The sequence below is a fragment of the Artemia franciscana genome, chromosome 19, assembly GCF_032884065.1.
Source record: "Artemia franciscana chromosome 19, ASM3288406v1, whole genome shotgun sequence".
NCBI classification, from domain to species: domain Eukaryota; kingdom Metazoa; phylum Arthropoda; class Branchiopoda; order Anostraca; family Artemiidae; genus Artemia; species Artemia franciscana.
Window position 1 is genome coordinate 27,776,071 of NC_088881.1, and position 14,486 is coordinate 27,790,556.

The 14,486-nt window shown below is 33.1% G+C and overlaps 1 protein-coding gene across 1 annotated transcript in view; it reads left to right on the top strand.

Moving 5' to 3' along the window:
* The first annotated feature begins 367 nt into the window (after positions 1–367).
* LOC136039513 (zinc finger protein 239-like) overlaps positions 368–14,486 on the top strand; it is a 139,732-nt gene continuing 125,613 nt past the window's right edge. The window contains exons 1-2 of the mRNA XM_065723308.1: positions 368–472; positions 5,787–5,912. Coding sequence (XP_065579380.1) covers positions 5,870–5,912 — 43 coding nt within the window. The 5' untranslated portion in view covers positions 368–472; positions 5,787–5,869. The remainder of the gene's footprint in view (positions 473–5,786; positions 5,913–14,486) is intronic.

The following is a 14,486-nucleotide window of genomic DNA, read 5'->3' on the forward strand; positions in this document are numbered from 1 at the left end:
ACAATTGTCAATAACCTTAAGATCGCTTAATTAAACGAACAGAAGCTAGAAGCTGCTTAATTTAATAATAAAGAACATGCAAAAATGTAGTATTTAAATTACTACCGAAACGTTACTTTCGATCCATTACTCTAAGGCAGTGTTGTCATTTCGGCTTTTTCAGACCAAATTACATGTAACTTTTTTACTTTTTCAATGGCCAAAAAGGGACTTTTTATCAGAAGAGTCTTTTTAATGAGCATAAAGCTAGTTTCACAGTCACACCGCTTGCTTCGCCTGAAAAATCATAGGAAAGAAAGAACTTAAGTCGGCGTAAAAGCCGGAAATTAGAGGCTGAAACTAAGATTTGGCATTCATAAACTATGATTTATTATAATTTTAAATGTCGAAAAAGGCGGTCCTCTAATAAACGCTACTAAAATCTGTTCTGAGGGGACCAGACAAGAGACTAATCAACCATCATCATACTAGAGTAGGCTATGCTATATAAGCATTACTTTTCGGTAAAATTCTAGTTAATTGACTTCTTGCTATCTCGGAAAGGGTTTAGGTTAGGAAAATAGAACTTTCAGGGATGGGTCTACAGGCTAAAGTATGTCCCAGGATGGTATTTTAAAGTATCCACCTCCACTCCTTCTTCCTCTAGAGGGCCGTGAAATTTGCCTACATGATAGGTCTATACCTATTGAAATTTTGACAAAACAACATTTTACTTTAATATTCAGTTACTAGTTGCTTTTTCTCTGCCTTTAGTTCTGAAAATGTAATTCCTGTTATTTGAGTAGAATTTTGAGCCATATCAATGTTTTTTTTCAAAATTTAGGAAATGTATTTGCATATCTTTAAAACCTTATAAAATGGGACTGAGCAAAGTTATGAAGCTGAAAACAATTTTGTTGTACTTCAATTAAGCAGAAGATATATTTTGTAAGGTTTCACTTTTATAACACACATAATTTTAAAGGTCATCAAAGGTCAGGGCTCTCTAGAGGGAGAAGGAGTGGAGGTAGTTGCTTCAAAATACCTTCCTGGGACATACTTTAGTCTGTAGATTCATCTCTGAAAGTTTCATTTTCCTAACCTAAACCCTTTCTGAGATAGCAAGAAGTCAATTAACTAGAATTTTACCTTTTGGGTTTTTAATCTCCTTTTCTTTGATTCTAGCAAGAAGTCAATTAACTAGAATTTTACCTTTTGGGTTTTTAATCTCCTTTTCTTTGATTCTAGGAAATGAGTATATAATTTCTAGGCTATGATTTTATCATGGTTTAATTTTTGATTTTTCAAACTTAAGCAATAATTTTAACAGTCTTTAAAAATTTATGAATAAGAATTTGGTAAAGGTAGGATGTTCAAAACATTGTCATTGTGGCTCATTTGAAATACATATTTATTTATGAAGATCTTGTATTTGTAGCACAAAATTTGTCTAAAGTCATAAAAGATGCTCTTTAGAGAGAGAAGGGAAAGATAGATATTTTAAACATTGTCCTGGGGTATCATTGAGGCTCTGGATTTATTCCTGAAAAATTTATTTGCCTAACTCAATGAATTTAGAGAAAGCATAATCCCTCATCCAGAGTTTACTTTTAGATATGCTGGATTCTTCCAATTTAACCCTTATTTTCTATTGTTTTTCTAGTAACAGCTTACTTTAGTGTCTTGCCAAGAGGAAATATGTTGATAAGCAAAAATTAGAGTAACACTATTAGATTCCTCATGTTATGTTTTCCAAATATCACTTTTGCTTTTCTAACAATGGATCCTGCCATTTCCTTTGATGGTTCTAGATATGGCCAAAATTTTATTTTTTTCACTTATTTTTGATTTCTTGATAGTTCACATTTATTGTAAACAGGTAACTAGCTATATTTTTAACCTGTCAGAAATAATAGACCTGTGTAATTCCAAAAGACTTTCAAGCTTTGTTGGATAAATATAATATTTTAAAATGTGGATAATGATAGAAGGAAACATAGTAATCTTATTAATAGAGATATGTTGCAAGTAATAAGTGTGAATTTCATTGCAATCTGTTAGTTTTTTATGTATCCTAGGATCATATCAGGGACAATAAGGATCATATCAGTGTCTTAATGCAATAAAATTATATATTTATAGTTTTATTCTTCAGTGTTATAAAAATGATATGTAAATTCTTAGTTTAGGTGCTTTTGACTGCATTGGCAAGCAGTTATGTTAGAAGAAAGAAAACATCAGAAGTAGTATAGTAAATGTAAGTTCTGCTGCACCTAACTCATCCATTCAATTTACATCATTTTCAGTCTGTTTTACATCATTTTAATATCAATTATTGGACATTTAGAACATTTTCCATCCTTACATTCAATATGAAAACAGGTCCTTGGGAATCAAATTTGATCTTATTTTCATACTTTTCACAATGTGAATATGGGTTCTAGAGCCCACTCCATTAATTTACCTCTTTTTCAATTCAATTCACATCATTTTAAATTAAAATTTCTAACATTTTTATAGTATCATAAGCTTTAAGATCAAAACAGGTCTTGTGAAATAAGGGCTTAATTCTATTTCATTTTTTCTACACTACCGATAAAGTATAATAATTTAATATTTAGTGGATAGTTTGATATCAGTATCTAAAAAATTTATTTTATCCTTAGTTTTTCAAAAATCTTTAAAATAATACCTCTATCTAATCTTTTTAATTTCTTTTCAAGATCAGTTGATTTAGAATCAAAATGCCTAGGGGCAAATTGATCAACCATTTCACCTTTAAAATGAATAGTAATAACACGAATTTATTTCCATATTTAGTTGTAACATATCTCATTCCTGTTATTGTGTATTTTTTCCAATGTCTGAATCTTCTTTCCTAATAGTTTGATTCATTCTCATTTTGCTTAAACGTTTCTCCATTTATCAATAAATTATTTCATTCAACACATTTCCAAATCATGCATTAACATATAATTTGCTATCAATCACTTGATTAGATGTATTTCCAGTAGCTCTGCTACCTAGAAAACCATATAATTTTTCAATCAAATCATGTGTATTCATGTAAATGCCAGTTCCTTGCTGAGGCTGTATAACATCAAAGTTATCTTTAATAGACTTAACCATCTTCTTTAGATTTACGTTTTTATGAACTGAGACTTTGTTTCTAATTCACTAGATCTCACACCTTTCATCTTTCCTCCATAACTTCGATTAAGTGTTGCTGATTCATCTATTGTCTCTATTAAATGTTTATAATTGTCTAAATAAAATTTAGGCATTTCGAAATAGGATTGCGCAGGATCATGGTCCATATCGATTTCTTTCAAGAGTTTATCATTTATCCCAGAATTGACATTAGCAATGAAATTTGGCTTATTCGAGAGTAAAATATCTTGACTTGAGTGGGCTTGTAAACTTAATGGGTTGCTTAAAGACTCATCCTATTGTTTCAATTGTCTTTTTAAATTCATGTCATTTTTTATGATTTATCAGTAATCATATTTGTATTTTTATCTTCTGTTTCAATGATTGGAGCACCCAACTTTTCAGAATACTCACAATATCCAGAATGCTCTTAGGAATGTTCTTGAACTATATTTCTTTGTATTTCTCTACTTTTCACTGCACTCGCTAATAATTTATTCCATTTTATAGGATCCATTTATAGAATGCAAGTTTTATTGAATAACTTTTGAGGGTTCTTTTTCGTAATAACCACCAATAATGAGTTCACCAGTTTTGTCTGACAGCTCATACGTTATAGGGGGTTTATGTTTCACTGCAGCTATTTGAAACACTTCATTTGTATAATTTGGTTTGTAAACTTTATCAAAAACACCCTTACTTTTATTAATTCCAACCAAATCACCAATATTGAGTTTGTTTGTGGTGGTTTTTTGAAGTTTGTCATCAGGAAATAAATAAGTTTAGATCTTATTTTTATTTTCTTTTTTGTTCGCTTCTATTGGTTTCATTTTGATGGATCTATGATAAGAATTGTTAAAATTGTCAACAAAAGAGGGTAATACATCTATCCAACATTTGTGTTGTACAAGTAAAATATTTTCATAATTTCTCTTTGATTGTTCTGTTGAACTGTTCAATAATTTAAGCTTTCAATGCACTTTCAGATGAGAACCAATGAATTTCATGACTCTTAAAAAAATACTTGAACGTTTTTCATAACAAATTCTTTATCTTTATCTATTTGTAATTTTTTAGGTTTTCTATTTTTAAATAGATCCATAAAAGTGTTAATAATTTTCTTACCCGTTTTTTCCTTTCAAGGAATACATCAAGCATATTTACTAAAATAATCAATGATTGTAAGAATATAATTAAAATTATTTTTTCATTTTTATACTGTTGCATATCAACTAAATCTGCTTGCCACTTGTCATTGATACTATGAACGTAAACGTGTCTTCTTTTAAATGTATGATAAGCTGGATGGGGTAAAGAATAACTATTTTGATTTTGCAACACTTCTTTGATTTTAGTTTTTGATACAGTAAAATCATGTTCTTTTAATTTTCTGTGTAAATCATCAATCCCGTTAAAGTTTGAACAATAGAGCTCTAAAAGTTTGTTTGCTAAAAGTTTACTGTTCTAGCCAGTACAGAGCCAGTACAAAAGCCACTTGCTTTTATCCAGGGTTATTGCTCATTGCTTCCTTTTTAAAAAAAATTATTTTTCTTGCAACCACATAATGTACAAATACCTTTAATCATTGGCACTTTGTTTCTTTTTTAAACCATCTGAGTTAAAAACTCGGTTGCAGTAATCTGTTTACATCGCATGTAATAAATCTCCATTTATTACATATTTAAATTATTAAACAAATTTAAATGATTAAACATATTAATAAGCACTAACATACTTCTAAATTCTCAACAAAGTCTCAAGAGTAGTAAATAGCAAGCAATAAAACTCCTCAGGCTTGACTATTTTTTAGATTTGGAATTTTGTTGAGTAAAACCAGCTCTTAATAAATCTGACATTGCAGAAGTGATTAAAAGTTGTTCACAATGAAAATCGAAATTTGTTAAGATAAAAAATTAGTTGCCACATTATACAATTAGTGAATTGCAGTCATTTGCCAAACACATTTAAAGACTATTGGCAAAAATTTAAAACATTCAATACCATCAATGATCATCTTAATAATAAAATTTCAATATTCCATCAATTCAATGGTCACGAAATGTAAAAAGAGAAAAAGACAAAAAGAAGTATTACTATAATATTGAGCCTGAATAAAAAATAAAATAGAAAATGAAATCAAAGAAAAGAATAAATTTATTTAAGGTTTAGAATTTCAAATTGATAGTGTATAAAAGAAAGATATTATTGAACTATTTTTTTTTAAATTAAAACAAATTTCAAGTGCTGGAAATTATAATGAAGTTAAGAATAAAATAAAAAGTTATTTTAGCAAATCAAATAAAAGTCAATAAAAAGTATGTTGATAATAATAGCAACTCTTATTGACTGGAAGGTATAGATGTGGAAAGCCTCAGAGTGAAAAACCCCCAGGTACTACAGGATTTGTTGTTGTTGCTGCATAGGGTGGTGAATATTAGTGCTTGCTCTTTTTATGCTGTTTAACAAATCCCCCCCCCCCTTGCCTCCTCAAATAAAGTCATAAAAACCTGTCAAATAAGAAGAGATTTCAGTTGTATAAGAAGGAAAATAAATTAGTATAGCAACTTTATGTGAAAGATGAGGATTTTGAATTCACTATATTCGATGATTTTTTTTTCTGGGTGTACTGAGCATATTGACATTTGACTGATTTTCAGAATTTAGAGATCTCAATTGTTAAGAAGAAGAAGAACGTGTTACAAGGAAAACCAACTGAGTATATTTCCTCATTGAGGGAATTATGAAATCATCCAACACTTCTAGCCATGCTTCTGTGAAACAAGGTAAATTAAAAGCTTAAATTTTTTTTAGGCAAGTGTTAATAAGCATAATTTGCTATTTTTTGTGCTACTTCATTTTATAAATGTGGGAAAATTTCAAAAATACTTTTCCCTCCTAAGCGAATGTGAACTTTTCAAAAAGGAAACAAACAAGGAATCTTTTATTTAAGGGACCACCTTTATCTCTAAACCCTTGTTAATCATAGTTTAGCACAATGATGAATCAGTCATTATTTTCCCCAGAAAAGAAAAAAAGATATGTAAAAATAGAATTTGCCTAAAAACATAATTCTTTTCATTGGGTTTCATTTTCTGTGTTGAGACAAAATCTGTGAAATAGCTTATTTATGGCAGGATTTATAAAGCCTTCAGTAGGCTACTATTTACTATATTTATGAGTTAAAGACTATTCTGATGAGCGGTAATTTGCTGTTCTTGTTTTCTGTTGACTGCAAAATTGATTTCTGATAGGGACTTTGTGTTCACCCATGGAATTTTATTTACAAGAATCAAAGAATTATGCTGGGGACTTTTATTGTTTCTTCTCTAATTTCTTATATTGTTCATGTAGTTTGCTTTTTTAAACCTTAGATTCGATGTTGTCATATATATATATATATATATATATATATATATATATATATATATATATATATATATATATATATACTAGCTGTTGGGGTGGCGCTTCGCGCCACCCCAAGCCCCCCCGCGCGCGTAAGTCGTTACGCGCCATATTAGTTATGCGCCATTGTAGTTGTGTCCCTGTGTCCCACCTGTGAATATAGATAGATTTATATATGTGTTTCAAACTACGCAAAAATTGCGAATAAACAACATTCTTGGCTTTCCCATTGTCTGTGCATATGCAAAGCCGTATGTACTAATAATGACGTCATATACAAACGCTCTTTTTACAAACAAACAAACATGCATCCACATAACTCGTTTTTATATAGATAGATACAATACAAATTAACTGCGTAAAACTCGCGAATAAACAACATTCTTTGCTGTCCAATTGTCGCTGCATATAAATACATTGTCAGGTTTACCGACCCTCGAACATGCAACGTACAATTGTCCATGGGAAAAACAATCAGGATTAAGATCTACACCACATTTTTCTAATGATTGACCTTGAGCTTTGTTAATGGTGATTGCAAATACTAATCGAATTGGGAATTGCAATCTTTTAAATTGAAAAAGCAGATCCGTTGGAATCATGGGAATGCGAGGAATAAGAACAGCCTCACCCTCATAAGGCCCTGTCAAGATTGTGGCCTCTATTAGGTTTTCCATTGTTTTTTTTTACGGCAAGTCGCGTGCCATTGCAAAGCTTTGGTGGGTTGATATTTCTTAAAAGTATTATTGGTAGGCCTATTTTTAGTTGTAGCACGTGTGGTGGAAACCCTGAAGGATCTATGGAATTAAAAAATTCAGATGGATAATTAACCGCTTCATTTGGTTCCAAAACTGTGTCGACTGACTTGTAAAGGACTGCCTGGTCTCGAATCTTGTTCAAAACAATATTGTTGATTTCGTGGACGTCTATATTTTTGGGTGCGAGAATCGCTCTTTCACTTAGCCATTTATTATTTTTATAATTTTTTAGAATATTCGGAAATACTTTTTCAATCAATTCATTTTTGGACGTCACTAAATTACAGAAATCAGCAGGTAGTTGTATACGTCCTGAAATTGAGTCTACTGTTTGACCAGAGTCATCGTTTTGCAATCGGACACGCATATTTGTAGTTAATTTTAATATTTTTACGTGTGCCTATAAATTAGAATTTTTTAGGCAAGCATTCATTTCGTCTGCAGGAGTTAAACTACGTAAAAATTGCGAATATACAACATTCTTGGCTTTCCCATTGTCTCTGCATATACAAAGCCGTATGTACTAATAATGACATCATATGCAAACGCTCTTTTTACAAACAAACAAACATGCATACATACAACTCGTTTTTATATAGATAGATAGATAGATAGATAGATAAAATACAAATTAACTGCGTAAAACTTGCGAATATACAACATTCTTCGCTGTCCAATTGTCGCTGCATATAAATAGATTGTCAGGTTTACCGACCCTCGAACATGCAACGTACAATTGTCAATGGGAAAAACAATCAGTATTAAGATCTATACCACATTTTTCTAATGATTGACCTTGAGCTTTGTTAATGGTGATTGCAAATGCTAATCGAATTGGGAATTGCAATCTTTTAAATTGAAAAGGCAGATCCGTTGGAATCTTGGGAATGCGAGGAATAAGAACAGCCTCACCCTCAAAAGGCCCTGTCAAGATTGTGGCCTCTATTAGGTTTTCCATTGTTTTTTTTTACGGCAGGTCGAGTGCCATAGCACAGCTTTGGTGGGTTTATATTTCTTAAAAGTATTATTGGTAGGCCTATTTTTAGTTGTAGCACGTGTGGTGGAAACCCTGAGAATAATATCTTGAGGTAAAAACTGATCACCGACCATAACGATGGCCACTTCGTCGATAGTTGGAGCATTGTATCTACGCACATGTTGGCCAGGAGGCGTTTTGTCAGCGGAAATAACAATTTTATGCGTATAAGTAGGCATCAAATCGATGGCTGTTTTGAACAGACGCACTAAATTATTATTTTCGTGGAAAAGATGTTGTAATTGGGAAACGATTGTCCTTTCAATGTTGGGAGAAATTTCGCAACGTGCATCCAATTCAGAATTTCTATCACTGATGAAGTACAATTGTAAAAATTTATGATTCTCGCCTGAGAATGGTAGAAGAGACCCTGTTCTATGATAAATTTGCCCTTTTACTTTGAAAGTAGACATAAATTGATCTGGATTTTCAATTTGGGCTCCAAACGACGTCATTTGGAAACGTGAGTTGTATTTTCTGATTCATTTATATTCCTTATGTCCCGGTGTCCCGGTCGTCATTTATATACCCCTGTTTTATATCCCGCTTATTTTTCAGTTTTTTCCTTTTTTTAGTTTTTTTTTTACTTTTTTAGTTCTTTTAGTTTTTACGTTTTTTAGTTTTTTTTAGTTTTTTAGATGATTTTTTTTTTAGTTTTTTACCTTTTTTTTTAGTTTTTATTGGTTTTTACCCTTTTTTAGCTTTTTATCTTTTTTATTTTTTTTTTATTTTTATTTTTAATTTTATTAGTATTCTTTTTCTCTTCTATTTTTCATTTTTCCTTTTTTTTAGTTTTTTTTTAGTTTTTAGTTTTTTAAGTTTTTTCCTTTTTTTAGTTTCTTTAGTTTTTTTAGTTTTTCGGCTTTTTTATTTTTTTATTAGTTTTTAGTTTTTTTTTGTAGTTTTTGCCTTTTTTTAGTTTTTTCAGTTTTTTTTTTAGTTTTTAGTTTTTTACCTTTTTTAGCCTAACCAGGATTTGAACCTGGGACCTTCATTCTCCGTTCTGACACCCTCTCTCACCGAGTGACTACTCCAGCATGTTCATTTTGGTGTTTTAAATGGTATATTATTAACCAAATTAATGTGTTTTACAATATACTAAGCATCGTCATAACAAAAATGACGGCAACTAATTTCATGACGTCAGCCGAAACATGACGTCACCTGATCCACAGACAGACAGACAACTTATTTTTATATATATATATATATATATATATATGATAGTTACCCCTCTCCCCATTCCAATATTTTTTTTAATACCAAGCTAGACGAAAATCAAGCACCATTTTTTCAACATACTTATGAAATTCACGTGTTTCAATTTGCTTATTTGAAGCATTGTCACAAATAACATCGTCATATGACGAATCAGTTTCTGTAGCAGCCAAATAAAAATCAGTAGGTTTGTAATCATAGTAGCCGGTATCTTCACAGCGATGTTGTAAAAACCAGACTCTTATTATTCCAGCAATTGAAGCGTATACCAGGTTCTCTCTCCCAAAACAATTTTGACCATACCCGTCTCTTAAAAATAAAGTTAAATCACATTTAGAGTTTTTTGCAATCATGGCAGGATAAGTATTTTCCCATTGGTCATATTTATCTTAGTGATAATTGGAGCAGAGGAAACCACTAGTGTGAGAGTCAAAAGCATCTTCATGACAGGAATTACAGTCTTTAATTTGCACTGCTTATCCTCTGTGCAATTTACATGGATTGTATAATCTACACTTTTCATTATAGTCGTCAACAATAGTACAATTCTCATTGGGTTACCAGTTGCCCAATATATAAAAACATAATGGATATGTGTAAAAGATTTTTTCTTTTACAGAAAAGATCGTCACTAATACTACAATTCTCATTGGATTACCATTTGCAAAATATATATAAACACTAGCTGTTGGGGTGGCACTTCGCGCCACCCCAACACCTAGTTGGTGGGGGCGCTTCGCGCCCCCCAAGCCCCCCAGCGCGTGTAAGTTGTTACGCGCCATATTAGTTACGCGCCATATTAGTTACGCGCCATTGTAGTTGTGTCCCTGTGTCCCACCTGTGAATATAGATAGATATATATATATATGTTTTTAACTACATAAAACTTGCGAATATACAACATTCTTTGCTTTCCCATTGTCTGTGCATATAAATAGATTGTCAGGTTTACCGACTCTTGAATATGCAACATATAATTGTCCATTGGAAAAACAATCCGTATTCCGATCTATACCTCATTATTCCAATGATTGCCCTTGAGCATTGTTGATGGTGATTGCTAATCGAACATTCCCTGTCGTCATTTATATATCCTCCCTGTGCTCCCCCGGCGTCCCCGTTGTAGTTGTGTCCCTGTGTCCCGGTCGTCATTTATATTCCCCGTGTCCCGGTCGTCATTTGTGTCCCGGTGTCCCAGTCTGTAATTTCTCCTTGAGTATCCCGGTCGTCATTTATATTCCCTGTGTCCCGGTGTCCCAGTCGTCATTTGTGTCCCGGTGTCCCGGTCTGTAATTTCTCTTTGAGTGTCCCGGTCGTCATTTATATTCCGTGTGTCCCGGTCGTCATTTGTGTCCCGGTGTCCCGGTCTGTAGTGTCATCTTATAATGACGTCATATACAAACATATGCAAATCCACAAACAAACAAACATGGATACATACAACTTATTTTTATATATATAGATATAGTTTCTTTTTTCTTTTTTTCTTTTTGAGATTTTCTTTTTTTTAGTTTTGCAGCTTTTTTAGCTTTTTTTTAGCTTTTTTTCTTTTTAGTTTTTTACCTTTTTTATTTTTTTCCTTTTTTTAGTTTTTTCTTTTTAGGTTTTTTCTTGTTTTAGTTTTTTTAGTTTTTTTTAAGCTTTTTTTCTTTTTCGTTTTTTAGGAAACGATAGTCCTTTCAACGTAGGGAGAAATTTCGCAACGTGTGTTCAATTCAGAATTTCTATCACTGATGAAGTACAGTTGTAAAAATTTATGATTCTCGCCTGAGAATGGTAGAAGGGACGCTCTATGATAAATTTGCCCTTTTACTTTGAAAGTAGGCATAAATTGATCTTGATTTTCGATTTGGGCACCAAACGACGTCATTTGGAAACATGAGTTATATTTTCTGATGTTTAACAAAAAACGCTTAGATTCTGACGTAGTTCCAGTACGCAAAGTCTTCAATGGCTCTGGTAATGCAGCCAGTTGAGGAAGTTTAACTTTTCCTGAGGCGCAACACATTCCCATTGTTTCACCATTAAATTTCAAGGCCTTGCAATAGGGGCAAATTTTAGACATAGTCCCAATTTCAACACATCTACTCAAGCTATAATCATCGACTGGGCTGTACCCGAATGCCAGGCGAAAATTTTCAGGTTGCTCTTGTGATTCCTCGGCACGCTTTCTTTTGGTGATTTCTCTTTGAGACGCAAGCCTGTTTTCACGCTGTTGTTGTGATTCCTCGGCACGCTTTCTTTTCATACTTTCTATATTAGCCGCAAGCCTGTTTTCACGCTGTTGTTGTGATTCCTCGGCACGCTTTCTTTTCATACTTTCTTGATTAGCCGCAAGCCTTTTGGCATAGACTCTTTGAGCAGCTTTATCGGCTGTTTCTTCTGCCATTGTAAGTTCTTCTGTCATTTTAAGATCAATATTAAAAATTTCTCTTTGAAAGGCCTTCTTATATACTTATAATGGCGTCATACCCAAAGCCTTTGACGTCATAACAAACATGACGTCAGTCGACAAACAACTTAATAACGGCATAATGCTCAATCCTTATAATGACGTCAGTCGACAAACATGCATGACGTCAGTCAACACACAACACACAAACAACTTATTTTTATATCTATAGATAATGGATATGTGTAAAAGATTTTTTTCAATTTTGGGTGTCTCACTGCTAAAAAGAAACTGACTCATGATCAATGAAATGAATGTCTTCTAGGATCAGGAGCAATTGAGTGACGTCACAAAACTTGTTTAGACGAGATCTTCTAAATAGTCGACTTATTTCTTGTTGCCTTGCAAAATGGCGGCCTAGGTGGTAGTTAAAAGCATAATCACAATATCATTTTGTTTTGTTTCAATGAATATATCAATAAACTGAGTAAATGCATCTGAGCCACGACATAAAAGTCTCATGCAATAGTCCATAGACGTTGATTCATTTCTCGTTAAACCGTTAAGCATTCTTTGAGAAAATATTTTTCTGTGAAGAGATAACTGGAAAATTATCATCTAGAATTAAACGTTTTTCCATAGTTACTAGATTCAGTATATATATATATATATATATATATATATATATATATATATATATATATATATATATATATATATATATATATATATATATATATATATATATATATATATATATATATAAAAATAAGTTGTCTGTGGATGTGTCTGTCTGTCAGGTGACGTCATGTTTGTGTGTTGACTGACGTCATGAAGTTAGTTGTCGTCATTTTTGCTATGACGGTGACGTCATTAAAGATATTTAAGACATGCGTTCACGGAAAAATGTTTAATTGTAAAATGACTGAAGAACCTATAATGGCAACAGCCGAGGAAGCTGCTCAAAGAGTCTATGCCAAAAAACTTGCTGCTGATAGAGAAAGTAAGAAAAGAAAGCGTGCCGAGGAATCACAAGAACAGCAAGAAAACAGGTTGCGGCTGATAGAGAAAGTAAGAAAAGAAAGCGTGCCGAGGAATCACAAGAACAGCAAGAAAACAGGCTTGCGGCTAAAGAACGCAAAACCGCGCAGTTAGATGAAAATCCACCTGGACAGCGAGAGTCAAAACATATCAAAACTGAAAATGATAGCGATGATGATTGGGTTTGGGATTTTGACTTGGATAAGGTCATCAATGCTACCAGATTTAAGTTAAAAAAACAAAGGTTCGGCGATATGTACTTCATAGTGACGCTGAAAAATAAAGAAGAAAAAGAAAACTGAAAAAAGAAAAAAGGTAAAAAACTAAAAAAAACTAAAAAGAAAAAACACTCAAAGAGAAATCACAGACCGGGACACAAATGACGACCGAGACAGAGGGAATATAAATTACGACCGGGAACCTCAAAGAGAAATTACAGACTGGGACACCCGGACACAAATGACGACCGGGACACAGGGAATATAAATGACGACCGGGACACAGGGACACAACTACAACGGGGACGCCGGGGGCACAGGCGGGATATATAAATGACGACCGGGACACATGGATTGTTCGAATAGAAATTACAGACCAGGACACCAAGACACAGGGAATATAAATGACGACCGGGATACTCAAAGAGAAATTACAAACTGGGACACCGGGACACAAATGACGACCGGGACACATCATTAGAATAATGAGGTATAGATCTGAATACGGATTGTTTTTCCCGTGGACAATTATATGTTGCATGTTCAAGAGTCAGTAAACCTGACAATCTATTTATATGCACAGACAATGGGACAGCGAAGAATGTTGTATATTCGCAAGTTTTACGTAGTTAAAAACATATATTTATATCTATCTCTATTCGCAGGTGGGACACAGGGACACAACTACAATGGCTCGTAACTAATATGGCATGTAACGACTTACGCGGGCGGGAGGGCTTGGGGGGGGCGCGAAGTGCCCCACCAACTAGGTGTTGGGAAGGCGCGAAGCGCCACCCCAACAGCTAGTATATATATATATATATATATATATATATATATATATATATATATATATATATATATATATATATATATATATATATATATATATATATATATATATATATATATATATATATATATATATATATATCTGGGTCCTGGCGGCTTCACCGCTGGGCCCCAGCATGGCACGTGGCAGGCTTCTATATATGGATTCTCATTGTCCCTTGTGTTCTAACCGCAGACAGTGCTGGGCCCCGGCGGCTTCACCACCGGGCCCCAGCATGGCACGTGGGAGGCTTTTATATATGGATTCTCATTGTCCCTTGTGTTCTGGGTCCCGTCAACGATCCAAAAATGACAAAAATGTCATTTTTGGATCGAATTAATGACGTAAATTGGACATTCCTAATCTGTCCCTTTCTCTCTGAGCTGCAAGCCTGGTTTTGCGTTTCTCTAGTGTTTCCTCCTAGTGTTCCCTTTTTGATGACATTGTAGGATAATTA